The sequence below is a fragment of the Prionailurus viverrinus genome, chromosome E3 (assembly GCF_022837055.1).
Source record: "Prionailurus viverrinus isolate Anna chromosome E3, UM_Priviv_1.0, whole genome shotgun sequence".
Taxonomy (NCBI): Eukaryota; Metazoa; Chordata; class Mammalia; order Carnivora; family Felidae; genus Prionailurus; species Prionailurus viverrinus.
Genome location: NC_062576.1, coordinates 35,640,745 through 35,666,128, shown reverse-complemented (window position 1 = coordinate 35,666,128; position 25,384 = coordinate 35,640,745). Strand labels below are relative to the sequence as shown.

Genomic DNA, 25,384 nt, shown 5'->3' with positions numbered 1-25,384 from the left:
AGCACTGGTCCTGATCCAGGGATCCGTGGATATCTGTGCACCCTTCAGGGAGTCTGTGAACTCTGTATTCAGGGATTAGGATATTAATATTTCGAAGGGGGCATTATTCTGCCAGCTGGAGGTATCTGTTGAGCCATGGCTGGTATGACTGAGGAACTGAATTTTTAATTAGGCTCAACTGTAATTAAAATTTAGACACTGACACTTGATTCCATTATTAAAAACCTTTTAGGTGTGTTTTGAAAATCTTGGCTATTCAACTGCCAATTTTTCAAAGTCTAAATATAGATGAGGTATTTCTAACGAAAATGCAGTGTCCATATTGAGATGATGAGCTGTAGTACAAATTATTTGAACATCTCAGAGACTCAGAAAAACAAGAATGTAAAATATCATTTACATTAATTACACACTGAAATAATAGTTTTGGTAAATTGGATTAAGATAAATATTGGATTTATATAAATATATATAAAAATATATATATAAATATAATATAAGTTAATTCCACATATTTCTTTTTCCTGTTTAGACACGTGGCTTCTAGAAACTTTAAGATTTTGTATGTGACTCCTATTTTATTTTGTTGAATGACTGCTCTAAAGTGTGTGATCACTGTCCCTGAACCGTATCTAGTCTTATGTGATGAGTGCATGAGTTTTTAATTTCCATCGTGCAGGGGAAGAAAATAATTTTCTATGTATTCTTCTAGGTTCTTGGCTGAAACACCCTGTGGTAAAAGAGACAAACAGGAATTTAATAACATGTCTACCTTCTGTAGACAGGGTACCTACCCCAGAAAACCAAGTAACTCCCTGGCATGGCCCAAGCCACCAGCTTAAACATCATCTCCAGCTGAAGACAAAAGATGTTGGGAGGCCAGGGGAGCCAGCAATGGGGAGGTTATTAGGAAAACACGGTAAATAAGGGTGAGGTGGTTATGCAGATTTAGGTCCTTGACTTATCCTTTGAAGAGAGTTTCTAGAGATTTAGTTACTTTCTCTTCCTGGTGCCTCCTGAGAGGAAGACACCCCTATAAATGGAGAATTTCCTTATAAATGTGAATGTCTCTTACAAAGGGGTATTTTCTACTGTTTTTGGAGCTTCTCCTGTGTCTGCTCTTTCTCAAAAATAATTGTCCCGAAATAACCCTTGTGCCAAAGAGGCGTATTTTGGAGTGGCAAATTATAATTCGGTACAGTTCTTGTTTTCTTAGGGTTAACGCCCCTACTGCAGGCACTCAGCACTGTGCTTCAAAGTCTCTGATTTCTCTCCGAGTTCTGATTTCTGCTGACAACTTCACCACATCTTACTCATCCGCCCTTGTGATGGTCACCTATGTTGCCTCCACATAGGTGGTGGTGGAACCTTTTATCCTTACTTGAATCTGAGGAGACAGGCCCAGAAGGGTTTAAGGAGCTCGGCTCCTATGTGACAGAACTGGAGTTTAGCTCAGGGATGCCCAGCTACAAATGTCCTCGGCCTGCGTTACCACCAGGTACCTGGTCACCCGGGGGAGATAGCACACAGGTGAGCTCAGCAGTGCCTCATGGGCTCAGAGCTGAGCCCGCGGGGCGGGGCCAGAATCTGAAAGGCACATACAAAACTATGCGGATTCTCTCCAACAGTCATCCCCGGATTGGTCGATATCAAAATCCAATTTCACCAGGATTAGCCTTGGGTTGCTCAGAGCTATTCATTGAATTAGGAACGATTATAGCAGAGGGAGCCCCGCGGTTCTTTATTAAGGTCTTTGCGGAAGCACTAAGTGATCTTCGGGAGATTAAAGTGCTGGTGGTGTTTTCTTAACATTTATAACCTGCGCCGATATCTGGGGAGTTTGTTTATTAGGAAAAATTCTGCGGCACATATCCTGACTCCTAATAGGGCTCTCGAACTGGGCCAGAGTAGAAGCTGGATTTTGCCATCCTAATGAGCTTATTTTCGAACCTCTGCCAATGGCTGCCTGGAAACACACCTCTTAGGGTTAATGGACTTTCCACTCATGTGGGGTCCTGCAGCCTCCCCTGCGTGATGGGGCCTCTGCATCTCAGGGTCGTCCGTATCCACACGCCCGAGAAAAGAACAAACCCCAATGGTTTTAACGCTGTTAATAATAGTAATGATATGCATTCCCTGTTTGTTCATGGGACTTAACTGTTTGCAAGACTTGGATTACATTATCCCAGTCTGAAGGGTCCAGGACAGATGTGCATCCGCAACTAAGAGTGAGAGACGTGAAGTTAGCATTTGTGCCGCTCGCTGATACCAAAGCCAGACCTGTTCATTGATGCCACAGGCCCTTGCTGAGAACTTACCGTGTGCTCCAGATCAGCGGTTTCAGTCGGTACAGTTCCACCCCCCACAGGGAGCACCTGAACCCCCGAAGATAGTTCCGGCTGTCCCACTGTCGTCTAGAGGATGGAGGCCAGCCCCAGGTCAAAGAGCTAAGCAGCCCCCACATCACCATTTCTGGTAGAGAAACTGCTCTAGGTGTAGGGCAGAACAGTGAATGGAAACTTCCCAGTCTCTGTTCTGTGGACTTTGCGTTCTGGTAGAGAAGACAGGCACAGCAGAAAATAACAGAAGCACGTAAGCTAAAAGGAAGAAGTGATACGTACTTTGGTAACGGGCAGGTGAAGATTTCTCAGACGGGTCATGTCTGGGCAGACAGCCGATGGGCAAGAGGGGGCAAGCCGGCCACATAGGCATCTGGGGAGAGAGTTCTCCAGGCAGAGGAATAACCGGTGTGAAGCCTGAGGAGGGAGCTTGCCGAGTGGGTGGAAGGAGGAACAAGGTGGCCAGTGAGCAAGGACTGGAGAGCCTCAGGAAGCAAGGGGGTCAGGGCCAGGCCATACTGAATATCACAGCCCAGGATGAGGGCCTGGGCTAGAGGGTCCAGAGAGGGCAAGTGCCCTGGCCGTTCTCCTTCTGCCTCGAACATCCTTTGTTTTCTCAAATTCCTCTCATCTCTGAGCGAGCAGATCAGCAGTAATTTGCTTGGTCTTTATGTTCTATCTTCTGATCTCCGAAACATGGTTATGAGGTATCTTTCCAGTTCAGCTGCGTCCCACTTAGAGCTAAAATGATACTTAGGAAAAAAAATCAGGGATAAATCAAGAGTTCTTCTTCGAGCAATTAATTCCAAGGAAGCCTTGCCAGGCACCAGCCTCAGGGGATGCAGCTCCCTAGCAGGGAGCCCCTGGCTTTGGGGAATACACGTTCTAGATGTGCAGTTCCCTGCGCAACCTTCTTAGAATTTCTACGTTATTTTTGTCGGTAGAAGTTTCACTCTGGGCGTTCGCCATAAGCTTCACCGACCTTCTCAGGGATGCCGTGACTGCTTTAGCCATCTGTGTGAGGTACAGCTCTAGGCTCAGGGAACTGGCAGACCTGTCCTTGTTTTTGGAGTATCGGCTGCCTCTCGGGAGGCTGGTGGAGCGCGTCTCAGTCCTGCTGAAGGGCATCAGTACCTCCAGGGGTAGGGATGGAATGGCGGCCAGGGCGGCCAGGCTGGCAAAGGGAAGATTGCAGTCCCCTCTATTTAGGGAACTCATTAAAGTTCCCAGGGCGACAGATGGGAACCTGGGACAGCTCAGGCAGAGACATTCTCTATTCTTCTGGACCTGGTGTGGGGCGAACACTTTAGAGAACCTCAGGCCACCTTAAGTGGTAGAAAATGAATCTCCTCCTTGACTACAGCTACCCATCCTACATGTGCTTCCAGTTTGTTTTCTTGTTTAATAAAGGGTTGTAGTGGGTTGAGTGTGGCCTTCAAAAGATATGTCCAGGGGCGCCTGGGTGGCGCAGTCGGTTAAGCGTCCGACTTCAGCCAGGTCGCAATCTTGCGGTCCGTGAGTTCGAGCCCCACGTCGGGCTCTGGGCTGATGGCTCAGAGCCTGGAGCCTGTTTCCGATTCTGTGTCTCCCTCTCTCTCTGCCCCTCCCCCGTTCATGCTCTGTCTCTCTCTGTCCCAAAAATAAATAAACATTGAAAAAAAAATTTAAAAAAAAAAAAAAAAGATATGTCCATGTCCTGACCCTTGTAAAGCCATGAACGTGGCCTTATTTGGACAAAGGGTCCTTGCAGATGTAATTAAGTTAAGGATCCCAAACCAAGATCTAGGGTGAGCCTTAAACCCAGTGCCTAATGTCCTTATAAAGAAGAAAAAGGCAGACAGAGATGTGAGTCTCAGACACACAGAGGGAAGAAGGCCGTATGAACACAGAGACAGACTGGGGAAAGGCAACTCCAAGCCAAGAGGCCACCAGAAGCTGGAAGAGGTAGAGATGGGCCTTCCCGCAGAGCCTCCCGAGGGAGGGTGGTCCTGAGTGCACCCTCACTGTAGATGTCTGGCCCCTACAACCGTGAGGGAGTACATTGCTGTTGCTTTCAGCCACCACATTTGTGGTAATTTCCTAGGAGACTACAACGACCTCAAACTCAGGCTTGTCCTGAGTATGTTTTCCATGAAAGTTCCCAGGAGAAAGGCAGGGGAACGCCCTCATCCTGACCTACTCACCATGAGAGTCGGTGAGGACCACTCTGGAAGGCCTCACCCCGACCGTGCCCCGGGTTCCGGAGTAGCCATTTTGCACAGCCCCGGTCTCGTTTGGTCCACTTGTGTTACGTCCCAACGTGTAAGCAGGCGTGCTTGAGCTCACAGATCCGTTTTTCTTTCTCGGCCTCTGGATCCTGACGTCATCCTCTTCCCTCTCCTCTCCATCCACCCACGATATCTGAAACACTGTTGGTTTGTTTTCCATTTTACATGTTATCTTTAAAAATTACCTTTAATACACAGGTATCCCGACATAACAATTGATGAGCATTTGTATACATGCCCACACTACAAAATGATTAATTGAGCGTTGTATGTTTTTTATCAAAGGGAACAACGCAAAGATTTCTCCAAAGTCCTGTTTGACTAAAGATGATTAATTTTAATTTTCACATGAGCGGCATAATGCTATTAATCATTTAATATGTTTAATCATAATCTCTGTAATTCCTAATTAGGTTTATTAAGCTGAAACATCCAGCCGTTCTGTACAAATCCAAATCTAAGTTTCTTTCTTGGGATGAGAAGGAATTTGTTTTAATTTGCATTTGAACAGCAACTTCTTTCCAGAGGAAAGAATCTAGAGCTGCAGGTTCAGGGTCTCAGCAGCTGCTTGTGCTGACAGAGCTTCTTAGGTTAGAGTACTAAGACCCCAACCATGTGGTTCAAGGACATGTCGCTGGCTTTGTTGTGTAACCAAACCTCCTATTACCAGCAGAGAAAACATTCATGCTCTGTTTGGGCCTCGCTGTTATAAGACTGCGTTTTGACTCCCTTGAAGGTGCCAAGCAGACCGTTTGCTCCTTCACTCGTTGCTTTATTGATACACTTGTAATCCCTTCCACTGTTCAGTCAGTGATTCAGCCAGCCTTTCAACCTGCATGTATCTTTTGTCGGCTATAGCTCAGCTCTGGCGTCCTGTGCTGATCACATCATGCCCCGCGATGATCATAGGTGGCTCGTCACAGTTTTTATGATGAAATATATACTCTTGCTCTATGCATAGGGCCGTTTGTAACCCAACCGCCACTACCCCCACAGTGTACCGTTCCGTCCTTCCTTCACATGACCTGCACTGACCAGTGATCACACGCGGAAGCCCCCTGAATCCAGAACATGATTTCACCTTTGCGTCTTTGCATGTGCTTTGCACACTGCGGGTACAGCATCCGCCCCCTTCATCTGTTCTGTTAGACACCTCCCACTCAAAACATAACCCCCCAGAACTGGCAAGCCTCTTAAGGCATCCAGCCCTGCAGCGTGTCCCTGATTCAAGTTGACGCAGCCCTCTATGATTCCCTGTGATCCCAGCCTTGCAACTGTCTTTTTCTACCCTCTTTCTCTTCCTCTGAACTGGAAACTGAATGTGTTTGGAGGCCTGACTTAACAGATCCAGTGCCTAGTAGTTGCTCAGTAAAAACATGTATAAGAAGCCATGAGAACCTTTCCTTTACCTGAGAGAGGGTTTTTCACTCCTCTTTTTGACATTAAAAAAAAAAAAAATCACCATAACTCTAAAATATTCATCGCTTTCCATTTACTGACCGTATGCCATGTGACAAGAACTCTGCCAAGTTGGCATATGTGATTGCAGTCAGTCCCTGCAGAGCCTTAGAAGGTGTGCATTATTATTATTACTCGTTTTCCAGGTTAGAGGATTATCACCATCCTCCTGCCTATTCACTCCAACAGCATAGACAGAATGACCAAGTGCATTGTTGTTGTTGACATGACATAGCACTTCAAGGTTAAAGAAGTCATCCAGGGGGGCCTTAGATACCAAACCAGCTTGGAACAGTCTTCTGCCAGCCCCTGGGAAGGTCTTGCTTTCAGAATGCAATTCAGGGGGCGCCCGGGCGGCTCAGTGGATTAAGCATCCGACTCTTGATTTCGGCTCAGGTCACTATCTCACAATCATGGCATCAGCCCTGAGTTGGGCTCCACTTTGGGAGTGGAGCCTGCTTGGGATTCTCTCTTCCTCCCCTTCTGCCCCTCACCCTGCTAAAAATATAATAATAAAAGTTTTTTTAAAAGCATCAGAATGCCATTCAGGATGTATCAGTAAGGAGAATGGAAATGAAGTCTGCCAATAAACACACGTACTGACAAGACAGTCACAAATTACGCCCATGTTATTTTGATATATATATACAATATATATTATATATATAATATAATATATAATATATATTATATATTATATATTATATATATTTTTTGATAAACATATATCAAAATGTATATATATGGCATATATAAAACACTTATGTATATAAAATAAACATACATATTTTTTAATATATAAAAATACATATTTCACTTTGTGAAATTGTTTCCTTCTCTGTGTCTTTATTATTTTACACCTGGCTGACTGCATTGATAGTTTCATCCCAGTTAATATGCTTCTAAACTGTTTATAAGTAGGTGAGGCTGGTTCCTTGCTCATCAATTTGATGGGCTTCCACATAGGTTTTCCATCATGGTTTTGGAGAAGCAACTGACTGATGTGAATGGCATCCACTGCCACCCAGAGGCAAGAGATGCTAATTGCAGAGAAAGTTTCTAGAAGCATCTCTAGAACCAAGAGTACCCATACCCGTCATGGCTATCAGGATACCAAATGTTACCGTGACTTTTCTCCTGGTTCCTACCCATATCCAGGTGCCGATGTAATATCATGTTGTGCAGACTCATTTTGGCAAGAACGGGAAGCAGAGTAACGAGTTATGCTAATAATGTAACCTTATCTACACCAACATGGTCCACAGAATGTCTTGCTGTGCTGGAGATGCTTTAAACCTGCACCGTCTGACATGGAAACCACTAGCCCCAGGTGGCTATCGAGTACTTGAAATGTGGCTAGTGTCAATGAAAAGCTGCATTTTACACTTTATTTAATCTTAATTCATTCAGATTTAACTAGCCACACGGGGTCAGCTGTAACGGACACGATACAGTTGCACAATCAAAAAACGAGAAGTTAAAGCCTTAATAATAAATTAAGTCAATCAGATGCTTACTTAGACTGCAGAGCACCAAACAACCTTTCCAAATGTTTTATTACATTTGCTAATATTTTATCTTCACACTCTCAGCAATTAGGTAGGCGATGTTTTAAGATTTTGGACACCTTTGATTAAGGGATACACCCTCTCCTAGCTTCAGGGATGAGGTTTTCTCTCCCTGATTATTCAAACTCCCCCACCAGCTCCACACCAACCACCCATCCCCTTGCTTTATTTTTCTTCCTGGCGCTCTCCTTCTCCCTGCTGCCTATTTCGTTGTTAAAGAGCTCATTGCCTTTCCTGCCCCCCACCCCCACCATAAGAATTGCGCTCCACGAGGGCAGGGAGTTTTGTCCGCTTTTCTCGCTGCTGAATCCCAGATCCACGTTAGGCTCTCAGGGGGTCTTCAGAAATGTTGAGTGAATGAATGACCCAGCACTTCTTTCCTTGTCCTTGTTCCTTTGTTCCAGCGTTTTCCTACCATTTAGGGGAAGCAAAAGCAGTTTGGAAACAGCACGTAGGTCCACTCAGAGCCTCTTTACTCTTGTCCTTTTAGCAGACAGATGACGCAGCACCGACGGATGGCCAGCCCCAGACACAACCTTCTGAAAACTCAGAAAACAAGTCCCAGCCCAAACGGCTGCATGTCTCCAACATCCCCTTCCGGTTCCGAGATCCGGACCTCCGACAAATGTTTGGCGTAAGTAGTGTGTTTCTCCTCTGCAGTGCCTGCTCTGGGGTCCCCAGAGCCCTCTCTTCATGTAAGTTCTGAAGGTGAGATGTGGACAGAGGGGAAAAGAAAGGCATTTTAGATCCTAGTCTGTAGCTGTATTTTGGCCAGAATCTCTTCACGATTTCAGTATCCATTTCTTTGCATGTGTTCACCGTGTTCCCACTTGGCCAAATGGTGTTCTGCTAATTAGGAACGGGAAAGTCAGAAGGAAAATGAACTCCCAGATAAAACAGCATTGAAAGAATCTCACTGATGGTCCCAAATCAAGTGGCCCGGGACCCTACATCACGGCTGAAATAAACATTTTGTGTCTTTTTGGTTCTTCCCTCTATTGTAGTTGACAAGTTATCACAACATTTTCCTGCATATACCTCACTCTTTCCCAGGCACTGTGCATTTGGATTTCAGATGCAGCTTTAGAGAATAATTAGTTCTGCCTAAAACTTCATTAAAAAGCAAAACCAAAAAAAAAAAAAAAAAAAAAACACTAAAGACATCTAAATCTGACTTGCATCCTGCCATATACATTCTCCTGGAGTTGGTGGTGAGGATTCAGAGGTTCTTACTGCAATGTTACCCCCACAGAGGTGCCTTTCCAAGGCACCATGATGGAAATGCAGAGCAGGGCGGAAGCCACAACCAACCTAGAGAAAATAAATGATAGGGTTGCTTCCTTGTAGGACGCCATGACTCTGATTCTTTTCCTGGACGAAATGTCGCAGTGTCCACCTTGAGAAGGAATGAGTTAGCCGTGTCTTTGGGCTCAGTTCCGCCAAAGGATAAAATTCTGACAGCGCTTAGATATCCTTCGTTTGTGGTTGTTGTTGTTGTTGTTTTTGCAAACGTACTCAGCCTGTTTGTTCATGACATCCATCCCAGTATTGATGGGAGGTATCTGTGGATTCCATGAACAGAACCACACCCTTAGCATTTGACTTAGAGGAAAGGTTGGCTGCTTGGAGTTTCTTCTTCTAAGAGTCCGTGGATGGATGCAAATGTTACAGAAGGAATAAGAAGAAGCCAAACTGTAATGCCTAACCCTGGGGAAGAGTAGACCTCACCTCCCCCCCTCATGTAAAGGGGAGCGCTGGCTCATCACTCTGCGACTATGGGGTTAGCTTGCTTGCACCTTTTATTTCTTTAACATGCATGATGTTTATCAAGTATGCATCTGACACAAAGACAGAGCAAGCGCCCTCATATTCAGATACCCAGACTTGAATCCTGACATTTCAGAGGAAAAGGTCAGCTTCTGCACTTTTATCTTCCTCGTTTGGTAATAACCTTGAGTTGAGCCCTCTAACTCTTGCCGAGTGGAGATACCCTCGGGCACTCTCAGGTCAAAGATGACTTTGAAAAGTGCAGAGCATTCAAAGTGAAAGTGGAGGTCAAGTGTGTGTAAAGCAGTGAGACCAGGTTTGAATGATGGCAGCCAGAGGAATTAGATTCCTTTTGCCACGTCAGGTTAGAAAGTCTTGCTCTGTGGTCCATCTTCCCTCGTCAGGTGTCACTGGGTTGTTGGCTTTGAATCTGGCCCTCCTAATGACCATCCTGGTGGTCTTTTAGAGTGCCACTCACTGCAGCGGCCCCCCTGCGGGTGCACTTCCCTCCCTGGTCTTCTTTGTTATCTTAAAAGTCACCAGAGGACTACACAGCCAAGTCAGAGACGTATTGGAAAAATCCACAGCTGGAACTCCCGAAGAAGGCATCCTGCTTGCACGGATATCTGAGCCTCTGTGTCTTCCCGGGGCCAGGGCAAGCGGTGCAGGGCTGAGTCCTGCCAGAGACCGAACACACTACCGGTTGTCAAACTCTGATCACAATCTACTGGTTTCAGAGCCAGTGTTTGTAAAAGTCAAACATTTTAAGCAACTGACAAGACGTCGTCGACTTGACAAGATGATAGATACGCTTAGTATCAATTAAGAAAATGCAGCATGCCTTCAGTAATATTGAAATTAATTTTGCTCATCACAAACAGCATCTGTGCTCATTTGAAAAGTACGCAAGATTTTTTTTTTTTTCAGGAGTTTCAGCTATAAAAATGTTCAGGCACATACGGATTCCTGGATTCTTTGTAATAATGCTGAGGCCTCTTTGGTTTACAACCTCTGTTCTGAAGAATGGAACTTCAAAGCTAAAAATCTGTTGTTCCCAGCCAAGCATTGGTGGTGGCAAGCCCATTCTGGTTATACGACAGGCTTGGTGGCTTGAATCACATTGAAAGGCATCTGTACACATTCTGATTGGCTCCCCACATTACACTTGAGAGAATTAAGTGTGGTTTCTTTGCAGCCATAGTTACTGTAAGATACCACATTTTGATTCCACTCAGGCCTTTTCCAAGTCGGCTGGACATGAGATCTCTTTTTGCCTTTTATTGCTCTATTTTCCCTTTGTCCCTTCACTTTAACGGGAGCTAGAATGGGGGTGATTGCAGAGAAAAACCCTCTCCAAGATTTTTGGGCTTTTCTCCTTTGTCTCTTTTGTTAAAGGTGGCCATGGGGATTTGAAACTGAAACCAAAACAAGACAAAAGAGGAAGTTCTCTTCTCAAACTGCCTAAAACCTGGCCATGTTCATAAACAACTTTTGCCACCATTAGTAATTCAGCCGTGAAGTTTGCAACTTCTGCAGACCTGATGGTCACTGCAAGAGGCTCACATTTTGTTTTTAATTTGTGGCTTCAGGGCCTGTTCATTACGATTCTGGTTACCTTTTTCCACCATGTACTCGGTACTTGGCATTCTTTATTTCCTCCTCCTTTGGATGAATTTATTCTAGCGTTTGGCATTAAATCTTCTAAGTTCAGGCTTGCTTGCTTGCCTTCTTTCTTTCTTTCATTCTTTCTTTCTCTCTTGCTTGCTTTTCTTTTTTCTTTTCTTTACTTTTCCTTCCCTTCCCTTCCCTTCCCCTTCCCCTTTCCCTTCCCTTCCTCTTCCTCTTCCTCTTCCTCTTCCTCTTTCTCTTTCTCTTTCATAGAACAGTCTTTGGTCAAGAAGTTACCTGGCCACAGTGGAGCCAGAGTCTTTTTAAAACACCAGTTGGGGCAGAAAGGAACAGATCAGGGGCATTGGTTCTGGGTGTTTCACTGTAAGAAATATTGCTTCTGGCCTGGCTACTTCAGTCTTGAGCTCTGTCCTTATGTCAGGAAGCATTCGCGAGAGTGCCTTTTCTTTATGTTTGAAATCTTGATGATCCCATGAAAGAAATGTGTGGATTTCCTCCAAATTGATTGTAATGGCTTGCTCTTGAGCAGAATGATTCTTTACCTTACCTTTAGAAGTGTACAGGTACCTAGGTGAGTGAGAGAGGTGGTTATGATATATCCAGACCACTGACAGGACACATTGTATCACAGGACTGTTTTCAGAAATAACTACTCATGGAGTATAGGATTCAAATGCGCACAATACCCTTGTTTACAGCACAGCCTTGCTTCTGTTATCAAAATACAAACCCTCTAGGCATGATGCATGATCTAGTGAAATCACTCATAATTGTCACCCAGAAACAGACCACATGACTTTCAGAACATGCAAAAGAAGCTTTCATGATCACCTCTTTGTAATAAAACAGAGATGTCTGCCCCTTTAGTGTTACTGGCAAAGTTCCATGCACCGTGCGGTTAGAAGCAATGAAGGCTTTATTTATTTTTATTTTTATTTTTTTTTGGACCTGGCCTAGTGCCTCCTAACTTCTGCATTCCAGACATGAAGCCAACCCAAAGAAAACTGAGACGGTGCCTTTTCTTAGCCTCCATGTACACTCTTTGAACTAACCTTTACTTTCATGTTTTATGCTGTAACCGTTGAACATCATTCACAGTTTTTCAGGGAAATATTATTTGATCTGAGACTGTCTGAAAATGCCTGGTACGTACCTGCTCCAGTGCATTCCTGTAAGCTTCTGGATTTTGTTCTTGATACAGCTATTGAGACCCCTTGCGTGGATTTGGAGTTGTTGTGGAACGCGGCTAACCATGGGTGTTGAGCAGACAAATGCGAGTTAATGTCTGCGAGCGAGCCGTGTCTGTTTAAACTGAACGTGTGCCAGCTGTGTTTACATCATTAGTACCAAACTTCCCAATTAAACTGTTGATACTATAAATACAGTATGCAACTGTCTTCGAAATGGGGCTCACACCAGTATTCTTCTTGCCCGTTTGCTTCGCTTGCTTCGCTGGCTCTGAGAATCACCCACCCAGTAGCAACTGCCAAAGAGGCAAACATTTGAGACCATTTCAGGGCATATGGTGTCATTGTTTCATTTAGGGAATGACACATGCTAGGATTACTTCTTGATTGGTTGGTTCTGTTTCAACCAGATCTTATTTTAAAGGGAGTGTTTTCATGTTGACTGCTTAGAGAATGTTCCGTAGATGACATTTGCTTCATGGTTTTGGAAGGAATCCTTTTCAAGCTTCCCCGCTCATAAATATGTGTGCTTTCATGCTCTCAGGCCTGAAATAAATATGATAGCATCTGTGTGGACTGAATATTCTGAGGAGGTTATATCAAAATCACTGCTTCGGAGGAGTTCACAAACGGGAGGAGTTTTTACTATCAAATTCAGCTCCCCTTTCAACGGCAAATCCTGCATTTCCCAAACCTGGAAGTTTTCTTCTTCTATTTTTAACAACTTTCTCTGCCCAAATCTAGGGCACAGAAAATGCTCCATAGAAGAACATTCTCTTGACCAAAAGGAAATTAGAGTGTCCATCAATTGCAGGGTGAGTTACCTATGAGTTTCTTGGTATTTCCATCTCTCCTGCTGGCACTGTAGTCCTCCCCTGTCCTCTCCCAGCCCAACTGCTTCTTTGTTTCTTCCTAGCCTTCTACTTCTCCGGGAAGAAGAGAAACATGTCCGCTCCACAAGACAAATTCAAGGTGCAGTCCCCTGACCGCCTCTGTATCCTGGGGGATGGGCACATTTCCATGACATAGCTTTGGATTCCCTTTTTCTCATCAAACTACTTTTGTTTCAAGGTTTTGAGCTCTTTCTCTTCAACTGTAGTGTGCATAGTTTTTTTTCTGCCTTTCCAGGGAAGGTAGATTTATTTGTTCCAGAGGATAGCCTCTGTATGTTTCAAATAATTCTGTTCTCAAATCTTAGTTGCACCCTCTTCACACTTATTCTCAGGGCCCCCTGGTGTCCTGTGTATAGTGGCCAGGGGAGCCGTCTTCTCTTCTCTGTCTTCTTATCTTTGGTTCCTTTTCTTTCCCTCCCAGCCACTCTGTCCTCTGCAACATGGAGGCTGCTTAATGCTTTCTACCCTGGGGAAAAAGACAGAATGCAGAATCTCTTAGGGCAACAAAGGATGCAAAAAAAATCCAGGCTGCAAAAGCAAATGGAATAATACAAAAGCTCAAAATAAAAGAAAAAAAGATGGACATACTACTTCGTGTGGTTCCATTTATTTTTTTAATCACTAAAAGGAGCACTCGCCCTAATTCTGCATCAGGGTAAATTTCCCGTCATACTTTTCCTGGGCCACGTCGCATACTTTCACAACAACCCCCTCCCACCTGCACACTCAAAAAAGTTAAATAAATAAATACCCACTGTACTTCATGCAAGCTAAGACAAAGGAAGAGACTCCAATGTCAAGGGGAAAAGATTTTGGACTATCAGATGCTTCTGATTCCAAGTCCATGTTCCCTTTCTTTAAAAGTATGAATCGCAAATTGTTTGACGTGCACGTCTCCCTAGGACTATGAGATTTAGCAAATAAAGACAAACATAAGATAACAATAGTTGAATTTGAATTGTAGATAACATATTTTATTAAGTATAGGTGTGTCTTAAATATTGCAGGGGATGTAATTATCCTGAAAAATTTGAAATTTAAATGTAACTGGGCATCCGTGAGTTATTTGGCTGCCCTATTTGTAATCTGAAACCATGTTTCCGGGCCTAAATGTGTCAAGTTGCTTTCACCCCTTATAGAGTCTATTCGTGCTAATTGTCTAAAAATCTATTTGTTTGTTTAACAAAATGGGGAATCATTTTGAGAGAAGTACATTTCAGCCCGAGGGCTAATCACAGCTGCGCTGGTGTCTTGATTATGATGGATATCCACCTGGAGGATCTTGCTTTTATCTCTTTGGACTTGACTTCTCTTCCATGGCCTCACTGTTCCTCTAGCTTTTGCTGGGGCCAAGGGCCGTAGCCCTCATCATCAGATGCTACCTGGACATTTTATTATGAAAACCACACCTCTTCCAGGAGGTTTCTCCCAGTAGCTAGTGGAGTAGAGTAGCATAAGAGCATTGATCAGTTTACACACCAACCAGTTTTCATCTTCGCTGCTCAGTGCCTGGGAAAGTTATTGCACACACATAAAAAAAGGAAAATGGAACTAACCACTTGACCATACATTTTGCCCCAGGCCAGTGCTACACCCTCTCACATGGTGGGGTATCCAGCAAGATGGAAATCTGTGTGTGGTTCCAGTCTCTTGGTTCAAGCACTTCTCTAAGGATAAAACAACTTAAAATGCCTATCCTTGATAATAAAAGAGGAAAAAAAAAAAAAAACCTCTGACTTGGGGTACAATTACCAATGTGCATAACATGATTTATTCCATTTCTCTTGCTTATAAAACATTTCTATTTCTTTGCAGCAATTTGGTAAAATCTTAGATGTTGAAATTATTTTTAATGAGCGAGGCTCAAAGGTAAGCAATTTCATTTACTTCAGGATTGTTTAGCTTATTTTTAAACGTTTGCTCTGCATAATGGAAAACAACTGCACTGTTTTAATTAGCGCATTGTGAAAATACACTTTAGTGGGAATTCCTTTAGAGACCTCCTCCAGTTTCCAAAATGGTGGGAAATACATTGGGTTTAGTGTAAATGTATAAGGGGGGGGGGTAATTTAAAATTGCTGTTTTATACCTATCTATTTATCTATTTATATATCTATTTATATATATATCAAGTTTCCAGAGGAAAATTACCCATGCTTAAAAAATAATGTTGTTGCTACATTTTTGTTTTTCAGTGATAATTATGTTCTTTATATTAAAAAGTGAGTTGATAGTCTCATGCGCAGGTAAATATGTGATTATTCTGTATTAATAAAGTGCAGTTATTTTCCTGGGTTGTAGGGGAGAAAATTTCACATACACCAACCTTTTGAATGTAATTGTTTTCCTTAGTATATTCACCACTCCACATTTTGCAATTTGCCATTGCTTTGAATTTTTTCCCCTATAGGAGACCAATTTTAAAGTAGATTTTCCTAGAGGTAAGAGTGTTAGTAAATCGAGGGTTATATGGAAAGGCCCCTTCAACATGGAAATGCATTAGGTTGGGGGGGAAAGGCCCATGTCTCTCAATGTATCCCCTGTATCATTCAGTGGTCATCGAAATGCAATCCCCACAGGAGCAGCAGGACTTAGGAACTTACTTAGAAATGCAAATTTCTCAGGGTCCAACCCAGCCCTAATCAGATACTCAAAATTGGAGCCCAGCAATCTGTGTTTTATGAGACCTTCCAGGCCTGTTGTTAAAGTTCTGAATCCCTGGTGCCAGTCCCCAAGCTGTCCAGAATTCCAAGCTCCCTTCTTACATCTTCAGACTGTGAAAGTGGATATTGGGACAAATCGCTTGCCAGATACAGAGATACTGGAATTTAGGCCTATAACTTTCCTTATACAGGCAACTTGGGACAAGTCAGTATCCAGGAGGGTTAAGAGAAGAACTGTTTTTTTCCAAGGGGGACAGTGCCAACTCTCTTGGGCATAGCATACCTCCTTCCATGAAGCAAGCATTTGAATGTATTATTCCCTGGGCAGTCTGCACACTTACCCTCCTGAATGGGATGCTGCAGATTGCTGTGAGGGAAGAAAATCCAGTGTTCTCCTCTCCATAGCCAAAAAGATGTTGCAATATGCCAGATGAGGAAAAAAAAAAAAAGAATCAATTCATTATACTCTCTGGTTCTGCTTGTTCAGGGACCTTCTTCCTCCATAATTTTGGATTTTTTTTTTTTTTTTTTTTTTGTCATTCTTATATCAGTGGTGGGACCTCTAGTCTGGGAGAAACGTAAGTTAACTTTCTGCTTCTTGTGTGAAAATTATTACAGGGGCTGTTTCTATACCTGCAATGCAAAGTGCATTAAGAAAAAATGTGCCCTCGGGGCGCCTGAGTGGCTCAGTCAGTTGAGTGTCTGACTTCGGCCCAGGTCGTGATCTTGCGGTCAGTGAGTTTGAGCCCCACGTCATGCTCTGTGCTGACAGCTCTGAGCCTGGAGCCTGCTTCGGATTCTGTCTCCCTCTCTCTTTGCCCCTCTGCCCGCTCACACTCTGTTCTGTCTCTCAAAAGTTAGTAAACATTAAAAAAGAATTTAAGAAAAAATGTGCCCAGGGGCACCCGGCTGGCTCAGTCCATCGAGCCAGTGACTCTTGATCTCAGGGTTATGAGTTTGAGCCCCACATTGGGTGTAGAGATTACTCAAAAATAAAATCTTTAAAAAAGAAAAGAAAAGGGGCACCTGGGTGGCTCTGTCGGTTAGACGTCCGACTTCGGCTCAGATCATGATCTCGCAGTCTGGAAATCCGAGCCCCGCATCAGGCTCTGTGCTGACAGCTCAGAGCCCGGAGCCTGCTTCAGATTCTGTGTCTCCCTCTCTCTCTGCCCCCCACTCACACTCTGTCTCTGAAAAATAAGTAAATGTTAAAAAAAAATTTTTTAAATAAAAAGAAAAGCAAAAAATGTACACGGCCTAATCCCTTTCACTCAGGCCTGATGCGTTCCTGGCAAAATCCTAGAAGATGACCCGGAATGTTGGCCAACTTCCTTCTAATCCTGAGTCTGTAATGCTACTGCTTTTAAAGACTGCCTTTTTTAAAATTTCTATTTAATTTGTATTTTGTTTTGTAACGTTTGCCCGTTGGAAAAAGCTATTTAATTCCTTTCGAGAGCTGTTTTGGGACATTAGAAGAATATCGTTTGCTATTTTGAAAGTACAGTGGAGGTACTATTTTTAATACTTCCCCCGTCATTGCCGTGATTAGCCTGTCTCTGGGGCTTTAGCAATGAAGACCAGTTAAGTTTGCTGCATCCAGAGACTGACTTTGTGAACCTGCTTTTTCCTTTTGATTAGGAGACATCAAAAATAGCCTCTCTGGCTGGGTATGCTTCCTCGGAAACAACCCGTCTTGCAGGTGCTGACGGGAGTGTCATCCAGACAGTCCTTTGGGGCACCTGCTAAATAGGGACAGCAGCTCACACGAGGACATTTTTCATACTTGGCATCATCCTTTACAGGAAAGGGCCCTATTTAAAGGAACACTGCCATTTAAATAGTTGAGGAACCTGAACCATTGTGAGGACCTCATTTTCATCATTTGGTGCAAGAGAAGCAGCCAGGGGAAGTGGGTGGCCCTTAAGAGCCAGGAGCTCACCTTCTGGCCATTCTCTTTGGAGACGGTCCCCGAGGCAGGTCCTGCAGTGCCCAGTGAGTACGGCTGTATGTTGGGGATATTTGGGGGTGGGGGGGTGTGCATGTTCATATACCTTATACAAACACAGACAGTGCCTATGTTATCCTGAGAATGTAGAGCATAAATGTATACACAGGTAGCAAGTATACGGGGAAACCACATTTTAAAAAGACGTGCCAGACTTTGAAAATAAGAATATGATAGCATTTAGGGGTCAGAGATCTTAAATTTTTTTTTCCTTTATGAGATTTAAAAACATTTTGTTTAGCTCTAAAGTATTGTGTTTGGGGGATACAGCCAGATAGAGCTACTTCCTTTTTTTTTTAATGTTTATTTATTTATTTTGAGAGAGAGGGGGCAGGGGAGGGGAAGAGAGAGGAGGAGAGAGAGAATCCTAAGCAGGCCGTGCACTGTCGGCATGGAGCTCGACGTGGGACTCGAACCCATGAACTGTGAGATCGTGACCTGGGCCAGAACCAAGAGTCGGATTCTTAACGGACTCAATCCCCCAGGCGCCCCTAGCGCGTAATACATGTAGGAAGTATACAGTCTGATCTTTGATTCTGTAGCTACCTGTGAGGACTGGTTCCCTTCCAGGTACAAGAAGACAGGTGAATTCATGGTAAGGGAAACAGAAGTGCTTCCTGTCCTCATAGATTTTCCTGAGTAGTTGGCGGGGGTGGGGGCGGCAGGGAGGGCACCCAAATGCAATATTGCAGGCTGTGCTGTGTGGCACGTAAGAGGCTACTGAGAAGCCAAGCAGGCAGACCCGTGTTGTGAGGGGTGGTAAGGCTTCTGGGAAGAAGGGACGTTTAAGCTGCGAGTGAACTTTCTCATGAGTAGGAGTTTCCCAGGGAAGGGAAGGAGGTAGGTCAGGTGGTCTTCCTGGGAGAAGGAGCTGTGTGTGCAAAGGTGAGTGGGAAGAAGTGAGCTGTGAAACTCTTAGTCCCCCAGAAAAATGAATCTTTAGAGTGGTATCAGCAGCCCCCTCTTCTAGACAGGTCTTTGCACCAGCAACTAGAGGAGTTGGGTTTTCACGTAAGATGAAAACAATAGCACGCTCTTCAGTCCTGGGTGCTTCAGAGCCTTGACTTAACGTACAAAATGTTATTTTTGCATTGATACAAAAAGGAAGGTATCCCCCAAACAACAACGACGACGGCGACAAAAAGAAGGTGTGACCTACCCATATACCTGAAAACCAAAATGGAAAAATAATTGAGATATGGGAAGGTCAGAATTCACGAGTCACGAAAGACTTTTTTTTATGTCTATTTATTTTTTGAGAGAGAGAGAGAAAGAGAGAGCAAGCAGGGGAGGGGTTAGAGAGAGAGGGAGACAGAATCCCAAGCAGACCCGTGACGTCAGCACAGAGCCTGATGTGGGGCTCGAACTCAAGAACTGTGATATCATGACCTGAGTGGAAATCAAGAGTCAGATGCTTAACCGACTGGCACACCCAGGTGCCCCAGATTCACCAAAGGCTTTAAAACAAGCAAGTCACACTGGCCTTGCAGCCCATCTTGGGAGCCCCGTTATCGTGCACACATTACCAGGTCTCTTAGTCAGCTTTGTGCCTTCTCTCTGCTCCAGCCATCTCCTGAGGTGGCCCTGGGACCAGTGCCTCTCCTGCAGCAAAGACCATGTCCCTCCGCTCTGTGGGCCCCATGCGCTTGAGATCTGCACTCCCTTCCCATGCTCTCAGGCCAAGTCCAAAACATGCTTCTTCCATTTTCCCTCTTTAAGTCTGAGATAAAAATATCCAGAATGTTTTTTAAGAACTCCACATTGTGCTTCCTTGAGATAAAAACCTGACCCTGATGTAGGTTAAAAGAAGTAACCTCAGTACTGTTCTTGGACTTACCCAGCACCTGCACTTGGCCGAGAGGGTACCTAAAAACTGCCAAGTCACTGGCATCCCCCCCCAGATGAGAATTCTGGCAATCTTCTGGCCCAGGGAGGCCATATCACTTCTTGCCTGTGGGGAGGTGTGACTGTCCAATGGAAAAGGTAGGACAGTCCCTTTGGTATTTGGGGACTGTCTCTGGAATAAGCACTTCTGAACCTGACTTTATAGAATCTTAACTAGTCATCTCAAGAGCAGGAAAGAGGTATTGAGGACCTCAAAGAAAAAGAGAGAGAGACAGACAGACAGACAGAGAGAGAGAGAGAGAGAGAGAGAGAGACGTTTAGCAGAAAGTGAGAGTAAGAATAAGAATCCATATATTTAGTATCTTATTTTAAGACAAAGGGAGAACTTAGGAAGGTAGGGAGCCACTTGCTTTGTAGTTTATGAACTTTCCATGGGATTCTAAACCTATTTCTATCTCCACCTTCGTGTGTCCCTGATGCACGTAGTGCTGATTTTAAGCCAGTATCGTCTGCCTTGGAGCCAGACAAGAATCACGATGACGTGATTCTTTGGGATGACGTTTGGCAGGTGGGTCGAATGTTCCGTTTCCCCGGGTGCTGTGATGCTAATGACTGCTACCTGCGGATAGCAATGAGGCCACAGAACCCTCCATTGATAAGACTTGGACTGTGCATTTTCTTTGCTTGCTAGGGAGAGAATTGTCCCTGCTATAGCCAGCGTCCTCGCTGCCCTTATCTGTTAGATGTATGACATTCTGTGCATGCTAGGTGGTTAGGTTTTGAGGGGAGGAAGTGGACATTGCCATAAGATAATGGCTGTACCCCTGCACTTTGGATCCGAATAACCAAGTCAGATAGATATCCACCTCCAAAACTCACGCCTCTCCATCGGCTGCTCCCTGGAAGTAGGCAACGTAGTATTCCACCTCATACAGTGAACCGAAACTGTGTTTGGATGGTGCCTGGTGATAGCAGAGGCCATGGAAATGGAGTTGCTGGACCACACAGTAGCTTTTTCAACAAACAGATTTCTGGGCTCCACTCTGGAGCTCTGATCAGGTAGCTCTGAGCCCTGTCAGGAATCTACTTAATACACTGTATTCCCCAGTTTCTTTCATTGTGCAACCAAGTTTGGGACCCACTGGCCAAGAGTCAGAGCCATTAATAGAGCAAACCCCCCAAATTGTGTCTTTAGTCCATTGAGGGGTTATTATTTCAAAACTAATCAGTTTGCCAGTATATTTGGATACCTAATGTGGGTGTGAGACCAAGCAGGCCCTTCTGTTATGGAGCATAAAGTCTCATATTGATCAAATAATCCAGAATTGTCCTACTCACAGATCCTCACTGTGGGAAAGATTATGAAAGATTCTTCAGTCTAGTCCTCCAAAGTAAAGCTGCTTCTATTTTTTTCCATTGAGTTCTGTCACATAATCACTTAATTTAGCTTGAGTGCATCCACACCTGGTATCTTCTACCCATGAGCCCATATTGATGTTGGAAAGTCCTCACTCAGGCAGACCATGGGGCAACACCTCTCTTAACACCCTGAGGTTTGGCAATCGCTTTAGCAACCTAGTGAGGGGTTGGGCGGTAGCACCAGCTGGTTAAGGATCACTTATTATTTGTAATTACTGTCTATTTCATTAATGAGACTGGACGTCAAACTACCCCAGTTAAGCTTAAAACCAGCTGTCCCTTTACTGACGTTTACTCAGTTCCAAATAGGAATCCCAACACACTGCATTGTCTCACCCAGTTTACGCTGTGAGAACCAGAGCAAGTTGGGCAAATTTACGCTGGAATGGTTTCAAAAGGTTGGTGTATATTTCTGAACAAGATGTACAAATATTTTTAGGGGTTTTAAAAATAATGTGTCATATTTTCTGTACTCTTCTTAGGAACAGTGTCAGTGAAGAAAAAAAGGTGGCTTTTGACAATGTGACGTTTAGTGGGGTTTTTCGAGGCTGAAATGTTAAAACAAAGTATGCCAGTAGCGAAGTACAGGGTCTAGTCTAATTTGTTACCTATCAGTAAGAGAGGAAGTGTCCAGAGTGTTACTGTGAATAACATTCTATGAACAAAAGCTTCTTTATTTTCTACCTGTTGATTTGAGAAATGAATATCAAGATAATGTGTTAGAACGTTACAGTATATGTATACACATTTCCCTTTTCGGTTAATGAAGTAGCCTGGAAAGTTAACAGATACAGAAGGACAAATGTTTTTGAGGCGGGGTGGGGGTAATTAATACAAAAAAAGTTACTTGAACTGTTTGCATTGTTATTAATCCATTGATATTTATTTCAATTCATTTCATGTGATTATTTTGTTTATTAGATCAAAGAGTTTGAGATTTATTATAAAAAAAGGTCTTTCCTTTTTTTTAGGCTTCTGATTTTTATTTTTGAGAAGTAAAGGCTGTAAACTTGACAAATTTGAATAACCCTAAAAACTGCATGAACGAGAGATGTTCTTAAAACCACACGGCATGACTCTGTAGGCAATGTTAGAAGATTTTGGCATTCATTGTTGAATTTCGTGCACACGTTTTATTTTATTTTATTCTTAATTTGCATGTCCAGAAAGCGGTTCCTTTTTTCCTCCCCCCCCCCCCCCCCCCCCGTTATTTCATTTTCTTCTCTGTGAAGACACTGTAAATTGATTTGGACCTCATTTCCTTTCTGTTAGAGTTATTTTCTTCTGTAGTGTCATGTAGAGAGGTATCTTTGGTATCCTTTGAATTCTTCAGGGGGTTACAGATCACGGGTGACAGAAAAAAAAAATCTCGTTCACATGTGTCGCTTACTTATTGCACACCTTCGTATCCTTATAATTTCTCTAATTTGCATGTTACAGAACTGAAGCCAGGACAAGCAATAGAACTTAAAGCGAGAGAACGTTCCGCAGTGGTCGTTGACTGGAATAATAATCTGCATGTTGTTTTCCCTTTTCCCTCCTGCATGCAGGGATTTGGTTTCGTAACTTTCGAAAATAGTGCCGATGCGGACAGGGCGAGGGAGAAATTACACGGCACCGTGGTAGAGGGCCGTAAAATCGAGGTGCATGTCCAAAATATTTTCCTTTTCATCTTTTTCATAAATGTCTGCTTCGCGCTCATTTGTCGTGCCAGATGCATCACCGTGTGTTGTATGTGACCCTGTTCCCTCCTCACTGTTTATATATATATATATATATTTATATATAAAAAGGAAAACTGGCCTTACTTTTTTTTTTTAAATTTTACTTTATCCTGTCATTCTTATTACTGATGAAAAGGTGAATGGCAATAAGGGAGACAAAGGAAAGGTTAATCGGAACTTTTTTTTTTTTTTTTAATTTTCTGTGTTTTATCATTAATGGGTGCAATAGATTCCCAGCCAGGGGAGACAGAGTGCAAAACAAGACAAAATACAGGGCAGTTTCTTTTTTTTTTTTTCTTTTTATCCTTTTTTTTTTTTTTTCTTTTCTTTTCTCTTTCCACTGCAGGGTTGACGAGGGATCCACAGTGGTGTCCAAATTGAGCCAAATGGTGAAAGCAGTAGCATTTGAATGTACAATTGTTTTTTGTTTTGTTTTGTTTTTTTAAATGAGAGGTCTTTGTCACTGAACCTTTCATTTTTTTTTTTTTTAAACAAGCCAGTTGGAATCTTTGTATCATTTTGATAATGAAGTGAATAACCAACAGGATTTCCTGTTCAATATCTGGCCCCTTTTCACTGAAAAAAATAATAATAATGAATAAATATTAAAAAATGCTAAAATTTCGATACTCAGAATCTACTCTTTCTACCACTGGATCTCCCTCAACCTGGCCACAGGGTTATATTTGTTAAAACTTAAAAAAAAAAAATACCAGTTAAAAATGCTTTAGTCTTTGGAGTAAGATGTTGCATATTTTGCCTTTCATTTTCCCCCCCCTCGACGATAACGCTTAGGCCCCTCACCAAACTCTCAGTAACCATGGTAACTGTATACAAACCCATGCTGGCGATGGTGGTGAATGGTAAGTGGTGAAGTCCATCTGCCGCTTGACGTATTTAGTGCTGATTATCTATATACATATATATACCACGTGGATTTTTTTGACTTGTCGTATTAAGTTTTCTTGATGCTCTATTTTTTTGGGTACCGGTACGCCTGTAACTGAGTGTACGTTCTAAGCGAGCCTGGGAGGCACTGATTGGATTGGGATATGACAGTGCACATCTTACTCAGATTGTTAACTCCATATTGTGTTAAACGATGCACCCTCTTTTATCCTTTTGTTAGCTGTGACTTTCAAGCTTGAATGATCTTGTTAATTCTTGCTATGTCAAAGGCTCTTGTTCCTAGTGTTGAATGCTAGATGTTGCTTCCCCAATGGTTCTTCCTTCCTAAAGTGTTGCACACGGCTAAATCTTGTTTGTCCCTTTTTTTCTTTTCTTTTTTTTTTTTGTTTTTTGTTTTTTGACATTTATGTTCCCTTGTACCTTGTCTCTCCCCTCTTCTACTCCACTGCATGTTCCTTCATATGAATTTTATTTTGTGTTTAAAAATATTTATTGTTTCTGTGTTACCATGGAGTACATGCATGCTTTTCAATCTTCAATTATGCAGTTCCTTTTAATTTGCTTTTATTGTCTCCTTATTAAACTTTTAAATGATATGACATTGCTTTATTGAAATGATTTGTAAGTTAAAATGGTTATGAAGTAAATGTAATTATAAAAATGTATGATTTTGTTATGCATCTACTGCCTTTTATAAGTTAAAATGCATTTTAGTTTTTTTTTTTTAAATAAGTAATCACAGTCATAATGCATGCAACTAATTGAACTGTGGGCCAGTCCTAGCATTTGTGCTCATTTGAGTTTTCTATGTACGTAGGTAAATAATGCCACAGCACGTGTAATGACAAATAAAAAGACTGTCAACCCTTATACAAATGGTAAGTAGAGATTGGCCTTCAGCAAGCAATCATCTCTACCTCTGAATCTATTCAATGATGTAACCGGGGGATATGTTTCAACAAGCCACAGTCGCCTCACAGTGGCTCCCGTGCCCTAACTGCTGACCTGCTACAGTGAACCACCTGCATTGATCAGATACTTTTCAGGGACGACACATACCCGGGTGAGCACTGAGGCAGGGACAGAGTTGTCCGATCACCACGTAGTCCCCGTGAAGCTATTGTGACACCATCTGCCAGTGAGACTTCAATAATCATTCTTTAAACAAGATCATTTCAGGGCTGAGGCAAGTTTTGTTTTCGGGTAGAGCGTACATGCCCTTCCTCCAGTCCCTCTAGAATAACCCCCATTTGGAGTGAGATACAAGTAATTATTCAGGGTTACCTGGGTCACTTAAGTTGCTGTTATTATAGAAAGTTGAGGGAGAATGGAAGTTTGGTTTGTTTCCTTCCCCCCCCCCCCCCACCTCCTTGTTGATCCTTAGTCATTTCTGGAAGAGGGACAGCAGAATGTGGTTCTGGCATTGAGTCTGCTCTGGAGATATTAGGATTTTAAATGGCTTGGAGGGTGCTTCCTGCTGAGCTCCATAACATGAGTGCGGTTTTTCTGTTTCTCTGGGTTGCCCAGTGCTGTTTGGGGACAGATACAGATGTTGCTGTATACTGCAGACCCCTTCAGGACAATGTATCTCTACTTGCACTAACCAAGAAGCTGTCTCAGAATTCCTCATAATAAGATCTCGCATCTGTACAAGAATTGAAAAGTTCCACCATTTTGATTCTGTAATCCTTCTCAGAATACATCTCTCTTA

General features: G+C 43.1%; 1 protein-coding gene across 9 annotated transcripts in view; it reads left to right on the top strand.

Moving 5' to 3' along the window:
* RBFOX1 (RNA binding fox-1 homolog 1) overlaps window positions 1–25,384 on the top strand; it is a 2,066,153-nt gene that overhangs the window by 1,926,230 nt on the left and 114,539 nt on the right. For all 9 annotated transcript variants that reach the window (XM_047839429.1, XM_047839430.1, XM_047839428.1 and 6 more), the window contains 4 exons: window positions 8,123–8,266; window positions 14,924–14,977; window positions 22,591–22,683; window positions 24,491–24,551. In XM_047839429.1, the coding sequence (XP_047695385.1) occupies window positions 8,123–8,266; window positions 14,924–14,977; window positions 22,591–22,683; window positions 24,491–24,551 (352 nt within the window). The remainder of the gene's footprint in view (window positions 1–8,122; window positions 8,267–14,923; window positions 14,978–22,590; window positions 22,684–24,490; window positions 24,552–25,384) is intronic.